General features: G+C 38.2%; 1 protein-coding gene across 1 annotated transcript; it reads right to left on the bottom strand.

Moving 5' to 3' along the window:
- Nucleotides 1–6,647: 6,647 nt before the first annotated feature.
- Nucleotides 6,648–9,295, bottom strand: LOC111911221 (berberine bridge enzyme-like 21). The gene has a single exon (XM_023907001.3). It carries the CDS (start codon nucleotides 9,252–9,254, stop codon nucleotides 7,038–7,040), a length of 2,217 nt encoding a protein of 738 aa, XP_023762769.2. The 5' UTR covers nucleotides 9,255–9,295; the 3' UTR covers nucleotides 6,648–7,037.
- Nucleotides 9,296–18,944: the final 9,649 nt, after the last annotated feature.

Here is an 18,944-nt window from a genome sequence, read left to right as displayed (position 1 = left end):
TGACGCTACCCTAGTGATTTTTGGGACGATTAAGGAAGGTATGATGGAGATCATGGAGGAAAGGCTCAAGGCATTTAGAGCTGAGATTATTGCGGGCCAGGTCTGGGCCCGAACTCCCTCGTTCCAGGAGTTCAAGGCGTGCGGGGTGCCAGAGTTTTTCGGGGTCAAGGACCCCATCGTTAGTCGACGCTGGGTGGCGGACACCGATAACGCCCAGCGCACGAGTTCTTGCCATGATGCGGAAAATGTGGGTTTTGCTTCATGTATGCTGAGCGATCGAGCCTGAGATTGGTGGGGAGAGGTGAGTAGCTAGGTGGGAGCAGCCGATGTGGCTAAGATGACATGGGCAGAGTTTGTTAGGTGATTTGATTCGGAGTTTGCACCACCCATCGAGGTGCAACGGCTATTGAGGGAGTTTCACGAGCTCCAGCAGACCACCGAGACTGTGGCAGATATCACTGCCAAGTTTCAAGAACGAGCACTCTTGATCCCACCATATGCTACAGACAAGGACATGAGGCGGATAAGGTATCATTCCATGCTGAGGGATGATATCTGGGAGTTTGTGAGTTTTATAGGGTGCAAACCTCTAAATGAGACGGTGGAGAAGGACATGAGTGGGAGATGGAGTCGGATGTCTGCACCAAGCGGAAACTCGAGTAGGCACATACAACAGTAGGTCAGGATGAAAATCCTAAGACCTCAAATTCTTCCAGTAGGGGCCAACAAGGTCATGGCTGGTGTGCCAAGTGCGGTAAACCGCACAATGGGTCATGTGGCCACCCGTATCTCTTGAGCAGGGATTGCCCCAAGAAGGACTTGATTTGTTTTCACTGCACCCAGACCGTCCATAAGCGAGCCGATTGTCCGAGGTTGCAGGGAGGGGGAGGAGCAGTAGCAGTGCCTGTGCCCGTCACACTGAGGATCACAGATGGCCGCCCTGCTAAGGCAGATACTTCTGCAGTGAAGTGCCGCACATTTCTGTTGACCACCGTGGAGGCTCGGGCGGTGCCCGATGTTGTGGTTGGTACGTATTTTATCTTCATACTTTATATTTATTTGCATTGATTATGTGTATATTGTGATTATGTATAAGGACCTTTTTGGTCAATGGTATGCCGACTCATGTTTTGTTCGATTCGGGAGTTACCTGATCGTTTGTATCTCTTGCACTTAGCAAGAAGTTTCGAGATACGCCAGGGACTTTGGATTCCCCTCTTGAGGTGGAGATTGCGAACAAAGACACCATGAGTGCTGCGAGGGGGTATCGGGACTGTGTCTAGAATGTTCTTGGGAGAGGTTTCGTGTTGATCTAGTCTCGATACTGTTGCGAGGGCTGAAGGTGATTGTCGGGATGGATTGGTTGGGGGCCAATGGGGCCATGATAGATTGCGAGCGCCAGTTGGTGAGGTTTCGGACCCCAAGAGGGGGAGAACTGGTTATTCATGGAGAGAGGGCCTCACAGGGGCCAACCCTCTTTTCAGCTGCAAGGGCTTGGAGATTTCTGTAGCAGGGTTTTACGGGATTTTTGGCATATATCTCGGATTCAAGGGTTGAAACCCTGATGGATGTGGACAGTGTACCGGTTGTACAGGAGTTACGGGATGTCTTTCCCGATGAGCTACCTGGAGTTCCTCCGGAGAGGCAAGTGGAGTTTCGCATTGATTTGGTGTCGGGTGCCGCTCCGATAGCCAAGGCACCATACCGACTAGCTCTACTCGAGATGTAGGATCTATCTACACAGCTTCAGGAGCTGATAGACCGGGGGTTTATCCGTCCTAGTAGTTCCCCGTGGGGAGCTCCGATCCTGATCGTGAAAAAGAAGGACGGGTCACACAGGATGTGTATTGATTATCAAGAGCTGAACAAACTAACAGTGAAGAACCGTTATCCGCTACCGAGTTCGATTAGTTGCAAGGTGCGTCTTGGTTTTCCAAGATTGATCTTTGGTCGGGGTACCATCAGATTAGGATTAGGGATGAGGATATACCGAAGACAGCTTTTAGGACTCGGTGTGAGCACTATGAGTTTGTGGTGATGCCATTTGGGCTCACCAATGCCCCAACAACGTTCATGGATCTCATGAACAAAGTGTGTAGACCGATGTTGGATCGGTCGGTAATCGTTTTTATTGATGATATCCTGGTTTATTCTAAGACCAAGGAACAACATGAACAACATCTGAGGGAGGTATTGGAGACACTGAGAACGAAAAGGTTGTACGCCAAGTTCTCAAAGTGTGATTTCTGGTTACGAGAGGTGTAGTTTTTGAGGCACGTCATCAACCAATAGGTCATTTCGATGAGAAAACATACATGTGATTTATACATGTCTTCCCTAATGTTGTCATCAAGATGAGCAATTGAACCCCATTTGGCCAAGATTTGTCTAAAAGAATTTTTACTCCAAGCACATAAGGGAAGACCTTCAACATCAAGCCACCCAATGCGATCGGATGGCATAAAGTTTTTGTTCCATTTTCTTTTTTTAGAAATCGAATGATTAACCGCATCTCAGGTCAAGAAGTTTTTACATGCATCTTTGGACTTAAATTCAAACATCAGCCAAAGACCACCCACATACCGAATAGTAAAATTATCAAAACCTCCATCATGGCACAACATTCCCAAATTAGGAAGAGTACTAAAGCCACGAGCCTTAGCTAAACACGCTAACTTTTTGTTATCAATAACAAATTTCCCAGAATCAAGAACAATGACCGAATCTTCTTTTTCTGAAATTGGTTTCTCACTATGACTACCTCTTACCACATTTGCATATGAAATATATAAATTTTCACGTTTCTCAACCTAGGTGGGACCTTATGAAAATTAAGATCTTTCTTAGGAATACGAGGAACATAAGCAAACATCTGGTGATACCCGAACCAAACATCACCAGGGTTCTTGATCATATGATCAACATTAACATTACCCGAAAATCTAACAAAACCAAAATGTTTCCCCATATGCGACATCTTTTTGGAGATAAAAACATCACAAGCTTTTCCAAACCAAGAACATGTACGCCATAAATCAGAATGAATGATATATTCTGGAAAATTTGTAATATAAAAGGATTGTGAATTAGACCTAGGAGTGGCATGGAATTTGTCATTTGAAATCTTTCCTAGATGATTCCTATCTTTCTTCCAACCCTCTCCGCACAAGGAACTGGGATGACTAGAAGCCATTGGGACGCTCAATCTTGATTAGAAAAACTCCACATCACGTGTATTGCACCAAGACTAGAAACCGGGTTCACCCCATAGAAGAAAGCAATCCGAAAAGAGAACGCAAACGGATGGGCCGAGCCCTGCCGACGTTTTCACCCGCCGGAGAAGAAGGGTTGAGTCGGAATACAGATCCGCCGATTAGTCAAGATTTTCCGAAATTGTAGGACGTATTCAAACCTTTTTTTGTTTTACATATTAAAATTATTATTTTCATATATTTAATAAAAGCTCTTTGAAAACCAAAAATGTATGACAAGGAACCGTCCTCTTATCTCAAAAAATTTATTGGCCTCAAATGAATTTCATATATATATATATATATATATATATATATATATATATATATATATATATATATATATATATATATATATATATATATATATATATATATATATATATATATATATATATATATATATATATATAAGTCAAATATGAATATAATATATTTATTTAAAAAGGAAATCAAACATGAATTTAATACATATATTCATAATGGAAAAATTTTATAGGGTAGTTCTACGATTTGTTTTTGTATCTAAATGTTGGCTGATTAAGAAAGTGCTTGCGATGAAGATGGAGGTTATAGAAATGAGAATATCACAATGGCGTGGTAGAACTCTATTCGATAAGATATTGAAAATGACTTTTAGGAAATTGATGGGCGTGACGTTGAAATTGAGAAATGGAAGAAATAAAGCATGTGGTGATGCAATAATGTCTATAGGAGATAACCAATGACTCCGATACGATATGTTGAGTCCATAACTGTTGAGGATACAAGGCTGAGATGACGTTTGAGAAGGAAATATGAAGAGAGTGTGAGGTTAGAAGTGCAGGGTTAGTTCTTATGAAGGACATCGACTTATATACGAGGGAGTGGGACGAATGATTAACATAGTGGAATTGCATTAGGAGTTTTATAGAGGATAACTTCTCTTTTGTTGCCTTCTTATAAGTGGAGAGGTTGTATACTATCATGGTGGGTCATTTGCCTTCTTATATAGAACAAAAAATGTGACCTACCTTATAAAAATTAAATAAACCACATTGACAAAAAACAAATATATAAATCCGATTTTTAAAGCTCATGTCCTATAGTTCAATATTTTTTTAGTGTATAATCCATAGCCCAACACAAATTAAATTAAAAAAAAAAAACGTGAATCAAGAATTAGCATTTCACAATTCACAACACACGAAGTTGGGAATTCTCGTAATCTACGATCATTGCCTGTAATAAAATATGAGTATATGAGTATATTGGAAATTTTATTTCCAAATTCCATATTGGCATGTAAAGACCATAATAATGAATTGGTGAATGGTGATTCAAAAAACACTTTCATACTTTCCTTCATTGTTAATTGCATTTGTTTTTATTTTCTTTTAAATACCATTTCGTAATTTATTTGTTAAAAAAAATCTAACTTCTAAGTTTGTTAATTGTCAATTGACAAAATTTTGTCAATATTGAATGTTAGTATTTTTTCCACTTTTTAATTGTTTTGTGATTTTACAACAATATATTTATTTATTTATTTATTACTTCTTATTGTTTTAAACGTTTAATGTGAATAGATTATTTGAATGTTATTTATTTGTTTGATTATTTGATTGTTGTTTGTTTTAGAAATTAAAATCAAAAATGTTTTTATTCAAGCTTTTTAGAAAGAATGATAAAAAACAGTTGATGAAGATAATAAACAACTTAAACATATGAGAGTTGATTTAAGTTAACTACCTGTTGATCCGGAAAAACGACCAGGTTATCATGTGAATCAAAAAGGTGACTAAGGAGGTGATGTAGTTAAGATTCTTCTATTTTCAGGTTAACAACTTGCACCACTATCATATTGATGTATTTAAAGAGGTGATTAATATGCAACCTCAAGAACGTAACCATCGTTTTGATGCAACCAACACGAAATTACTTATTTGCATAACTTGTTTATGCCCACATGAGTCTTTCGAAGCCTTTGATTTAGATTAACTATTGGAAATGGCTCCCCTTTATCAGGAAGAGATTCTAACAGAATATGATTTTCAAGTTCTTGAATTTGAACATAAAAAATACAGTAACGATGTGCGAGAGATGAACGATTTAATTAAATGAAGAGAATTGGAGAGCTTGCCAAAAAGATGGTTGAAGAACATTAACATATAATATATCATAAAGTTTATCTTCTCTTGAAACTTGCATTGATTACCCATTGCAACAACGGGTGTAGAACGTGCATTTTCAACAATGAAGTTGGTAAAGACTAGTTTACGCAACACAAATGCAGACCGGGGGGAAGGGGGGGGGGGGGGGTCCATGGTGGCACTGACAGCCCTTGACTTTTCTGACCGTAGTGGAAAAATTTTCGAAAATTTTATTTTTTCTACTACCGTGCAACCCCGGACAACTCCCACTATGATATCATGCGTCCGCCCCTGATGCAACAAAATGAGTGATTAGTTTTTAAGTGATAGTTTGGTGTCATATGTTGAAAAAAAAATGTTTTAGAAAGTATTAGTAATAATACAACTAGCAAATTGTATCAATGTATAAGACCGCATCGTGTATAATTGTAAGAAGTGATTTTTTTTTTCTTTTGCTTATATGACTCGACTAGATCTCAACCCGCAATAGGATTTTTTTTTTTTTTTTTTAATATTTATCTTGTTTTATTGGCTTGATTTAAAATTATGAACCATGTAGTTGACGTTCTAGACTCCCCACTACTTACCGCTCATTTTGAGTATTTTACTCTTCTACTTTTCTTACTGGCAACTATCTTGAAATTTTTTCGCCACATTCTTTACATGAAGTATATGCTCTCAATGTTTGTTTATTTTAACAATACATAAAGCGCAAGCCGTACACCTTTTATGTGCAACTTTATTGCCTATAAAATAAGTTTAGGCACACACTCCTACTTATAATCTATTATAGACTCGAATTTCATGCTGACGACATTATTCTGTAATTTTGTATAGATGTACATTGAAATATATACAAAACAAGTTATCTTTATTCTTTAATTTTGACTTTAAATATTTTTGTATTTGATATATAATATTTGATGCATAATATATGAACGGATTGTGTTTAAAATGTCTTTTTCATTGTTATAAATTTAATCAAGTAATTTAAATTACAAATAAAAATATTTAAGGTCAAAGTTGAACAGTAAAGACTTCAAAAGACAAAATTGGACAATAAATATGGTAAAAAGTAAAGACTTCAAAAAGGCAAAATTGAACAATAAACATGGTACAAAGTAGTATGTTGGAGATCGTCAAAAGTAGTCCCTACCATTAATACAAGTCGTCATTTCTTAGTTTCGTTTTACCTTATTTTTATGGGAATTTGGCGGTATTAGTGTTATCCATAAAAGAAATCACTTTTTATGATACCTGTTAATTTATTCGTTGAACCTTATAGACTTCTAGCTATTCCATTTCAAGACAACTGTATATACACAGCTAGACATCTATATATACATACACACAAGTTCCTACATCTTAGATCTATAATTCTCCATCAGGTGTATATATAATCGTCAATCTTGGACACATCGATGTGCTTTCCAAGCAAAGCAGGGAAACTTTGTTCATTCATGTTGTATATATAATCATCAAACCTGAACACATCTTTGTGCTTTCTAGGCATAGTAGGGATACTATGTTCATTTATGTTATAGATATAATCGTCATTCATGGCCACATCGGTGTGCTTTCAAGGCATTGTAGGGATACTATGTTCATTTCTGTTAGAGATATAATCATCATTCATGGCCACATCGGTGTGCTTTCAAGGCTTATTATGGATACTTTGTTCATTCCTGTTGTATATATAATCGTCAGCCATGGATACATCAGTGTGCTTTCTAGGCAGAGTAGGGATACTTTGCTCATTCCTGTTGTATATATAATCGTCAGATTTTGACACACCGTTGTGCTTTCTAGTCAGAGTAGGTATACTCTGTTCATTTCTATTGTATATATAATCGTCAGTCATAGACACATGAGCGTACTTTCCAGGCAGAGTAGGAATAGTATGTTCATTCCTATTGTATATATAATCATCAGTCATGGACACATCCGCATGCTTTCTAGGCAGAGTAGGGATACTATGTTCATTCCTGTTGTATATATAATCGTTAGTCATGGACACATCGGTGTGCTCTCCAGGCAAAGTAGCGATACTCCGTTCATTTCCGTTGTATATAGAGTCGTCAGTCTTGGACACATCGGTGTGCTTTTCTGGCAAAGTAGGGATACTCTGTTTATTCTTGCTATATATATAATCGTTAGTCATGGACACATCAGTGTGCTTTCCCGGAGGAGAAGGGATACTTTGTTCATTCCCGTTATATATATAATCGTCAATCGTGGATACATAGTTGTGTTTTCCATGCTTTCCAGGCAGAACAGGGATACTTTGTTCATTCCTGAAGAAATTTTCTGGATCTACAGCCGTCTTCACCTTCACCAATCTATCAAAATTCTTCTTAAAATATTTCTCCCCGTAAACCTTGCCGGAGTTAAACCCATCACCTTTATTCACACCAATATCTAAATCTCTGTAATTCAAGAATGCGCTTCTTGGATTCTTCGCTACATAGTTAGTCATGAATTCATACATAACCCTGCTCTGATTCATGTTGTTTTCAGTTACTTTCGCATCACTCTCCTGCCAACTCAATGAATACTGCACCTTGAACAGGTTTCCGGCACGGTGAGGAAATGGAGTTGCGTCTGCCGGAATATCATTCATTCTCCCGCCGTAAGGGTTGAAAACCATACCAATTTTACCAAGTTCACCCAACTTGTTGAATATGGACGTTAATGCTTGCGTTGGTATAGCGGTTTGTACGTAATCAGACTTTCGTTTCAAAAACTTAACAACATCAGTATGCCGATCGATGAGGATATCTAGCTTTGTCTTGTTGTAATCGAAGTTTGACCAAAAAAGAGTGGATTGAATCCAACTTACTTCAAAGCAATCTTCTTTCTTCAATCCTAGTTCCGGGAAGCTTTTACTCATTAAACCCATCAACCTGGTGGAATCACCCAAGAAAAGGGCCATAAATGTAGCCTGGGCAGTTTTCTTGTTTTTCTCCGTCGTCGGCTGTAGTAAAACTCTAATAAACAAATCTTTGTCGATTGTAGACATAACCGACTGCCATTTAAAAACGATGTCTACTGCCTTTTCTTCCACCTTTTTCGTTACCTTGAAAACAGTAGTAACCTTCGGCACCGGAACTAGTTTCACAGTGAAGGATAATACGACACCAAAACTGGAGCCACCGCCGCCGCGTATGGCCCAAAAAAGATCCTCACCCATGGCTTTCCTGTCCAAAACCCGGCCTTTAACATCGACGATCTTGGCATCAATCACATGATCAACAGTCAACCCGTATTTTCGAATCATAGTGCCATAACCAGCGCCGCTTATGTGTCCACCAATACCGAGTGTCGGACATGCTCCGGCCGGGAACCCATGCACCTTACTCTTTTCCCAAATCCGATAATACAATTCACCCAAATGAGCTCCGGCTTGGACCACCGCAGTTTCGGTGCCGACATTAATATCAATTGCACGGAGGTTAAGCATGTCAATTACCATGAACTGAGTTTTTTCAGACGAGGTGTAGGAGACTCCTTCGTAATCATGTCCTCCGCTGCGAATCCTAATCTGGATATTGAGTTTTTTGGCGCAGATGACGGCAGCTTGCACGTGATTTTCTTTTTTTGGAGTGATAATGATGGCAGGCTTGGGTGTGGAGGTGGTATTGTAACGGAAGTTTTTGATGTGTTCTGTTAGAACTTTGGTATAGGCGGAGGAGTTAGCGGCGGAGCTGTAAACGACTGAAGAGAATGTTTTGTCAGGTTGAGGGGATGATGTTGGAAGGCATTCGAGAAAGGATTTGTAGAGGGAATTAGGATCGGAGGGCCCTTTTGGTAGTGAAAAGCAAGGACAACAACAAATGAAAAACAATAGGGAAAAAAGGATAATCGATGACATGATTTCGTCTTGTTTTAGAAGAAGGTGATGACTAATATTTATAGTAGTGAAAAATTGCTAAAGAACTCTCTCTATTTCATATCAACATTTCGGTAAAAAAAATTGTTTATATTATTTTGTATGAAAATAATATTTTTGTACGATTTTTTTTTCTTTTTTTTATAAGTTATATAATACAAGTTTTGTAGCATGATTTAAAAATTATATTCTAATAATGTTAATAAATATTTTTCAAATCCTTGATATTTGATATATTGACACACAATTGGAATTTTGTTGACATCCTTTCATGTTTCTGTGATTTACAATGTTTTGAAAGGTATTATATACTACAATTATATGTTTATAAATAATCCCTCATGTCATTCATTATTTCTTGAGTTTTGTTTTTCATAATTTAAACACAAATTTCAGTATTGATTTTAACATTTGGTTTTTTAAATACAAAACATGAAATTTCATACATACCAATATATAATCTATAATAACTATTTTTTTAATATGTATTTCCATCCATACATAAGACAACTTTGTTTTGGGTTGTTTAGGTCCATAGAAAGTAATTTCTGGCCATCTGTTGGTGTTTGGCGGTAGAAAGCATATCATAATTTGCTTGTGATTGGTAAACCTGATTAAATATTGTATGAACCTCGTTATACTGATCTGCCGGTATTTGGCAGTGTTTGGCAAGTATTGACACTGGTTCTATTTTGCGTTCATTTTAAGTTTATCTGCTTATTTTTATTTTATTTTGTGGTCAACACATTTTGTACATTTGCAGGGCTCAAGTGTTATTGTTGATTTTATGTTCAACGGGATTATATAACTACTAGAAAACCGGAGAAATCCAGTCGAAAATGTGTAGATATCCTGAAATTTTGATAATATCCGACAAAACGATTTCATTATGTCCTTGGAAACTTCGTCTGACAAATTTCAAAAAATGTTAAGGGGATGTTTGGGATTACTTTTTGATGTTAAAAGTGCTTTTTGTAAAATAATTTTTTGGCTGGTGACTTTTTTCAAAAGATAGTCTTTAAAATGTGGTTGTATTTGCTTTTAGGGTAAAAGTCATATTTTCATGTTAAAAAGTCCCAAAAGTTAGAAAAAAAAATATGATTTTGTGACTTTTGAAATACTAACTTTTTCTCCTACACAAAAACTTATTTTAAAAGATATTTTGCATTACCCAAACGTCTTTGAGCCATTTTTTTTAATTTTTTTGAAAAGTTAAAAGACAAAAGTTGTTTTAAAAGCAATCCCAAACACCCCCTAAGACTCTCTTCCGATAGAAGTATTCAATCGGAAGTTCTGAGAAATTTCCTACACAAGCTATTTTCTTAAACTTTTGACCAAAAATATTTTCGACTATTTTCTGTCTATCGACTCGCTTTTGACAATAAATCTTTAAAGGCCTTGAGATGGAATTCAAGACCTTTAGCCATTTTACAAGATTTTTGAACAATACTCTACGACCCGTTGCATTGTACACCACATCATATGCAACCATCATTATTGAGGTAGTCGTCAGTCTTTGGCTAAAGCTCTTCTAAGTAATCGGCTAACTTGATAGCTTAAAAATCTATCCGGCCCACGATCGAATTAATAAAGTCTTTGCACTTGGAAAATTTGTAATCGAAATAATCAAATACCTCTAAAACTTGGCATGCGTTACAGTCAAGCTAGAGTCTTCTCAGTACCCACTGCCAAAAGTACAGCCTAAAAACCATGAAATCCATAACTGTAAACATAAAGCTTTGTGTGTTACTTAAAATACCATATGTAAGGTCCAAAATCGGATCTTTCCAGTGATTAAAAGCACATAACAATCACACAAAGAGAAATAATAAACAAAGAAGTAACAAACCAAGCTTGCATACGTTTTATAACCGTAAACGTCTGATACAACTTGGTGGAACCGCAAAATACCAAAGGCATCAACCAACATTACGTCTGACACAACCCTATATATATAGACACCCAAGACCGTGAGTAGTTTACGACCTTAAGGTGTTTATGGCCGTAAACTGACAAAAAGCTAATTACAAACATACCCCTATCACTAACTGCAACACCTAGACCAAACCATCATTCTATGCCTTTCAATCTCCCCATTGGTTTGGACTAGTCCAAGGTCATCCTTTGTTGACGATCATAACATCCATTTGCCCCATAGCTCCATTCCACATGCGTTTGCTCAAAATTTCTGCAACCATTGTCGTATACACCTTCGCACAGTCTTCATAGATATCTTCAACAACTTTGATTTGAAAGTTGCTGAGATAATGAATATCCCACATCCGGAACTACAACAAGTCTCTTCGATCATAAAGTCTTATGCATCCATTCTTGAGCTTCAGGACTGCACCAGAGGTGATCTCATCAAAGACCCAGCACTCTAACGAACCAATAGACCCATCCTGATAAACTTGAAGCACAGGAAACTGTTTAACCTGTTTCGTCGCTGGCCACATTACCACTTGCAGGGGTTTGTCGGTAGAGTGATCAATAACATCTGGATGTTCAAAAATCACAGATTCTGCAGTTGGCATGGAAAGAAACCCCTTTTTGACTTGATCATCAAGGAAGTGCTTGAATTGAGTGACTTGTGGATTATTCATTAGATTGATGAAGGGAGCTCGAGACAGCTCTGTCAAATCAATCCTCGTGAATGAGCTAAAATCATGGCTATTCTTATACAACTCAGAATTACCACTTTTTCGAATCACAATCCACATCTTAAGGGGATCATGGAACCCCCACGAAGCCACTCCCGATCGATCTCCAAAAGAATCTCGGAATCGAACCACTTCAAGATCGGTCATTGTGATTAACGGTTCATCCCAAGAAGCATTTAGGTTAGAGTTCCTTTTAAACAGCAATTGCCCTTTCGTTGCTTCTTCATCTTGATCACGACGAATGGTTTCTACTATATGTGGAGCCAGAGGAGGTGCATCCTCACCACGACTAACAGTACCAAAGGATTGACCGACATGTAAATTAACTGGGAAAGCTTGTACATTAAGATTGATCCTTTGTTCTTCAACAGATGTTTGATACTTGTTGCCAAAGTCTTCCTCGAGTTTCCTTTTCAGTTCAAAATAACTTGAAGTTAGCAGATTGAAGTGATCCTGTAAGTCAGAGATCTGCTTAGACTTCAACTTTTTATCCTGTTTAAGCTCAGCCACTTCTACCCCAAGACTAGACTTATCGGATTGCAACTTGGAGACTTGAATATTAAGCTTAGCATTCTCAGCGCGAATTTCCGTCACTTGAATATCTAACTCAATATTTTTCTGGCTTGGAACCGAAATTTCCTTTTGCAAACCAGAAAGAGTTAGATTGTCACCCCTAGAACCACCTTCTTCAATAGAAACACCCTTTCCTCGAGGATCTGGCGTTAGAAGTTGTTCTTCGGCCATGTGCAAAGCCAACCTTTCAGATGCATCATCACGGGTATATCTTGGAATAGAGAAACCAGGAGGTGCAGAAGAATCACTGACATTAAACACAGAGCTTGGACCTGTTGGAAACATCTTTATTGTTGTGAGTCTGGTGGTGGCAGTAATAACTGGTGGTACAGGGAGGCTGCTGACAAGTCTTGCAATTACTTTGCCCTGCCTCAAATCGCTTCTTTGCCTTTTCGATGGGGGCTGATCAGACTGTGGAGTAAAAACACTTGCAAACGGTTCAGTAGTAGGAGAAGCAGATATAGAAGGGGAACATCCTATAACTGTCTCCATAGGAGTTGAAGTAGGCACCATTTGCCCGGATGTTGGAGTTTCATTTTCAATAGTCTCACTAGACTTCCTTGTCTCAGTTGTTGGGGGAACAACGTCATCGACATTGTAGAAAATAGCATCAAGGTTCTCATGTGACGCCACATTTACACTGCTAGCTAATGAAGCAACAATATCATCATTATCGAACCCTGTGAGGTCAAGATCATCAAAAGAGTCATTTCTGTCTTCCCCAATATTCCCTCCCATCTCAACGTTCATTTCCGCATTATCTTGAATATGACCTAACTCATGTTCATGTTCTGAAAATATTTGAGCGTCAGGAGTTGGTGTATCTTCTTTCTCAGAACTCTCATCCTCAGAAACATTAATAATCGGATTGTTTGGAGTTGACCTTTCAACGGAAGCTGGTTCAAAAGAGGTCCGTTCAGAAGAATCATAGGACTCTGTGAGTTCATTTAGCTCTGTGAACTTTCCAAAATTTTCTAGTGGATACAACCCCTGAAACACAACTTTGCCTCTGCGATTTTGTTTAATGAGTCCCATAGTGTGTGGACCCAAAGACTTCATATCGAGAGTCTCTCCTTCCTTTCTCACATCTGGAAACTGAATGTTGATAGACAGCTGAACAAAGCGAGGATATAAGAGGAAGGTGTCTCGGGTGGAGGCTCTAATGTTAATAACGAACTCGTCCAAGATGAAATTGGAAAAATTGAACCTCCCTCTAGCAGCGAGAGAGACGAGAGCACCAGTTGTGCGTTGAGAAATCTCATCTGCGCCCAACCTCCTACCCGAGACGCAGCTAACAAACACGTGCGCCAGGAACCTCCAATACGGGTGTAATAACTTTTTCAGAGTTGGTGGAAAGGTTCCTTCGTAGCTCATTCTTCGAAGAATTCGTTGAGCATCTTCAATTCCAATTTCGGTCGAGAAATTTGGTTGATCATCAATAAGCAGAGCCTCTCGAATAAAGCCTTCATTGATCACGATCTCACATCCTTGGACCCTAGCATTTACCATGAAGTTGCCATCGTCATCCATGTTTGTTCTGGCGGTCGCCCAAAATTCTCTTATCAGGTTCTGATACACAACCGGGTTGACAGTGATAGTAGTCGCCAAGCAGCATTCCCGCAATCGATGAATCATTGACCGCATGTCTGAGTGAATCGCCGGAGGATATGCAAGTATGATGGCGAGATTGTGCATGTCTGCAAACGTCAAATTTGCCATTGTCTGCACTCAACCACAAACTGTAAGAGAAATGATTTCTTAAAAAAAATTATTTTGACCAAAAAAATGATCAAAACAAAATTTTCTTAAGAAAAATTTAGTTTACTGCCAAAAACCAGTTACCAAATTAATTTATTAAAAATTTGATATCTTTTGTTCTTGGGCCGTAAACTCGAAGTTTACGGCCTTAAAACCACGACAAACTCATTTCGCGAAAATAACACATGTATTTTAAAGAGCAAATTTCGAAGGCAGTAAACTCCCAGTTCTTGGGCCGTAAACTCCCAGTTCATGGCTTAAGAGGAGTTTACGGTCGATGAACAAATTCTCGAAATAATTGCAGAAATCACACCATTACAACGAATTGACAGATAATACCCCAATAGATGTATATAAATGGACGAATTGCAACAAAATAACAAGGATTGAAAGCCAAAACGGAGTTTACGGCCCAAGCTTACGGCCGTAAGCTCCGTCGGAGTCGTTTCTTCGATTTTCGGACAAATTACACGGTGAAAATCGTAATAAAATACATATATGTGATCTAGAAGTTATTACCTACGTGATGATTGAAGCGGTTTTCCAAAAATCACACAAAAAAAATTTCGAAGGTTTGAGAGGGCTTGAGTAGGGTTTGCGGCCGGAATCTCGTGAATAAGGAGATTCCGGCAGTGAACTCCTTATTTACCCCTTTTTACCACTAATTATCCTCTTACGTGATAACTATCCAGTATTTTTCAAATTTCAATAAAAAAAAATAAAAGACTTTGAGGATTATTTAGAAATACTTAAAAAATAAAAGGTTTAATTGCTGAAAAATTAAAATCTAGTAAAAACTATGAAAGTAAAAATTAAAAATTAAAAATTAAAAATTAAAAATTAAAAATTAAAAATTAAAATTTAAAAATAAAATAAAATTAAATTAAATTTTAAAAGAAAAAATAAAATTCAAATTAAAAATTTGACAAAACAAAACTTTAACCATTATAATTCCTTTTGTGAAGCTAGGATCAAAGTTGTTGGACAGCCTTATTCCACTTGTCGGTACCTTTATCTTCACATCTTCGTCTGACCGATTGCCAGTATTGTGGTCCACTTAAACACGAAAGATTTGTGACCGTTTTGGACATTTTACCAATGACATGATTCAAGCATATATCTAATAGTAAATTTCTGTTATTATGATAACTCCTAAATCTTAAATAAATTCACCTTATGACCATTGAACTGACTACAACCAGGGATATTGTTGTCCACGTAAAAAGAGCAGTGAGATCTACAGACAATCTGTATGAGTTCAATTTTAAGTGTACCGGAATGTGTTTCCCGCTTCCTAATATGCCCCAGCCATCAAGAACTTCCAGAGTACTCCTTACACCGGGTGGGCAGACAACCATTCAGAGAGAGGAAAGAATCAGAATTCTATTACTTACTACTTCAGAGGGGTTGAGAAGAAGAAGGTTGCATATGCTGTGTACCAGGTCAGATTAGAAGTCGCGCAAAGGAGACAACATATGACTAACAGATAAGAAGTATTTCACATATATAGCCTGCAGAGAAATAGAGTTGCATATGTTGTGTACCTGGTCGGATTAGAAGTCATGCAAAGGAGACAACAGATGACTAACAGACGGAAAGAAAGAAAATGATATTCTACATACCTAATTTATCAGAATTTACCAGTCGTCCCATCCAACCGGAATTAAGGACAGAATCCGCACATCGAGGAAAAGTTAAACCACGGTTCCAAGTATGGGTTCAATTAATGTGACGAGTAGATTCTCATGTATATCTCCCTGCTTAACCTATTCGAGCGTCGTGACATCAGGTTAAACGGATCTAACTAGGTCAAAGTTTGTCAAGTCCTTAAAATTCATTAGGTTCAACTTTTCCTAGTCAAGTCCATTTAAAATCTTTCGTGCCTACCAGCACATCGAGCACAGAGCCTAGACGATTCACCTTAGGTACGTTACGCCGATTCAGATTGCCCGTTATCACTTGTTAATTTCATTTCCCATCATAATACCCACAAGCGAAACTGTTTTTGGATTTTTTTGATTTTTTTTTTTTTTTGGATTTTGGATTTTTGTTGTTTTTGGATTTTTATATTTCTCCCCCTAAATTTGTTCATGGATGAGAATAAAAGTAAAGTGAAAAACGATGCGCAAATTTAATCTAACCTAAAAAAAAAGTATTTAGTCCTAAAAACAAGAAACCAAAAGAAAAATAAAAAATTCTTAACAAAATAAATAAAAATTGAAAACAAATTTGAGACAAAAGAATAACTAAATAGTAATTAAAAAAAAAGAAATTTAATCCTCAAAACGTATCATTTTTAGAAATCCGACAAGCACATCGAAGCGAGCTTTGTTAAATGGCTTTGTGAACAAGTCTGCCACATTATTATCAGTGTGGACTTGTTCTAGCCGAATTAATGATCATTCAAAACAGTCTCTGATAAAGTGAATTTTAATGTCGATGTGCTTGGTTTTAGAGTGTTGGACTGGGTTTTTTGTAATTTGAATTGCCGCTTCATTATCACAATAGTGGGGGTTTCAAAATAATTCAAACCGTAGTCCAACAGCTGATGTTGGATCCAGATAACTTGAGAGCAACAAGCTGAGGCAGCAACGTATTCCGCCTCTGCTGTGGAAGTCGAGACAATGTGTTGCTTCTTGCATTGCCACGAAACTAGCCGGTGACCTAAGTACTGACATCCTCCTGAGGTTGATTTCCTGTCAAGCTCACAGCCTCCATAATTACTGTCAGTAAAAGCATAAAGATCAAATTCAGAATTCTTCGGATACCAAAGACCCAATTTAGGGCTTCCTTTGATATATCAAAAAAATCTTTTGACAGCAATAAGATGAGAGAGTGTAGGGTTAGCCTGATAGCGTGCGCATTGACAAACCACAAACATTATGTCATGTCGACTTGCAGTAAGATATATTAGCGATCCGATCATTGATCAATAATGAGTTTGATCTACGGATTCGCCTTCAGGGTCTGGAGTCAAAAGAGGTCGTTCAGCCATCGGTGTTGACGCAGGTTTCGCATCGTGAAACTCAAACTTCTCAAGAATATCTTCCACATACTTGGCCTGATGTAGCAGGATCCCGGTTGAATTCTGTTTAACCTGAAGCCCCAAAAACATGGTCATTTCCCCCCAACGAACTCATTTCGAATCGTTTCTTCATTACATCCTCGAACTCCTTGCAAATTTGCTAACTGGTTGATCCAAAGATAATATCGTCGACATATATTTGTACGAGTATCTGGTCCTTGTCGACGTGCTTTATGAACAAGGTTTGATCGATAGTGCCGCAAGAGTAACCATGTTCGAGCAAATGCTTTGTTAGTGTCGCATACCACGCTCTAGGAGCTTGATGTAACACATACAATGCCTTGTCCAATTAGTAGACATGATTAGGATACTTCAAGTCAACAAACCCTGGGGGTTGATCAACGTAGATCTCTTCCTTCACCTTGCCATACAAAAAGGCAGTCTTGACGTCCATTTCATAAACGGTAAAGTTCATGTAAGAGGCATACGCTAGGAAGATACGGATAGCCTCCAGGCGAGCTACTGGAGCATAAACTTCAGTGTAATCAAGACCCTCGACTTGTCGAAACCCACGAACTACCAAGCGAGCTTTGTTTCGCACAATGACCCCTGTATCATCCTGCTTGTTGTGATAAACCCATCGGGTGTCAAGAGACTTCTTGCCCTTCAGTAATTCAACTAACTTCCAAACACCGAGTTTTTCAAATTGGTGCAATTCCTCATGCATTGCATCCACCCAGCTAGGTTCATTTAGATCCATTTCTACATTCTTGGGCTCGATTTGAGAAATAAAGCAAGAGTACAGACATGTATTGACGTCTCCACTCTGACTTCTGGTTTTAACACCGTCACCTAGCTGACCAATGACATTTTCGATCGGATGATCGCGTTGAACCCTTGAAGGTATTTCTTAGTTGATGTCATTTAAAGAGACAGGAAAAGTGTGAATATTGATACCTCCTTCATTTGCTGGTTGAGCAGTGCCAGATGGTTCTGCAACAAACTCATCTGCGATAAGATCAGGAAAGAGTAATTTCATAAAAGTTATGGAGACAGTGGAAGCATCATTTGGAATAAACTCTTTCTCCATTGACATATGTGGTGTAGTATCAGCATCATGAGAATCAGATTGGACTGAAGATTGAGGACTATCGAAAAGTAAAGTCGACCCCCTTTGAGGTGTGGCAGAGGACTCTCCCGAAGATGTTGCAGAAGACTTCCCCTATGGTGCAGCGGAGGACTCGCCCTCAGACATAACTTGGGATCCTCCCTTCTGTGAGCCAGAGGACTCTCCCTCAAGTGAAATTTTAGACTTCCCCTTCGATGAAGTAGACGATGTGGATAGCGGCTTGTACACAACTTCTTCGTCTTCCTCTTCAGAAATACTCTTCCAATACGAATCAGATCTAGATAGATTACTTGAGGACACATTCAATGATTTGAAAAGTGACGTGTAATCAAACAACCAATCCGGACCCACTCTAGCGTCTGTCTCATTTTCTTCCAACCAACTCACGTCATAGGATTCTACAATCTGTTTGGTTTTCTTATTATAGACTCTATAGGCAGTGCAAGCAGCATACCCTACAAAATAGCAGTCATCGGCCTTGGCATTAAACTTCGGGTTGGCATCTAAGTAAAGGAGGGTGCAAGGAC

The sequence above is a fragment of the Lactuca sativa genome, chromosome 8, assembly GCF_002870075.4.
Source record: "Lactuca sativa cultivar Salinas chromosome 8, Lsat_Salinas_v11, whole genome shotgun sequence".
Taxonomy (NCBI): domain Eukaryota; kingdom Viridiplantae; phylum Streptophyta; class Magnoliopsida; order Asterales; family Asteraceae; genus Lactuca; species Lactuca sativa.
This window is presented reverse-complemented; position numbering and strand designations above follow the sequence as displayed.

Coding starts and splice junctions, on each gene's coding strand:
- LOC111911221 (XM_023907001.3), bottom strand. CDS start 9,254: ATGTCATCGATTATCCTTTTTTCCCTATTGTTTTTCATTTGTTGTTGT.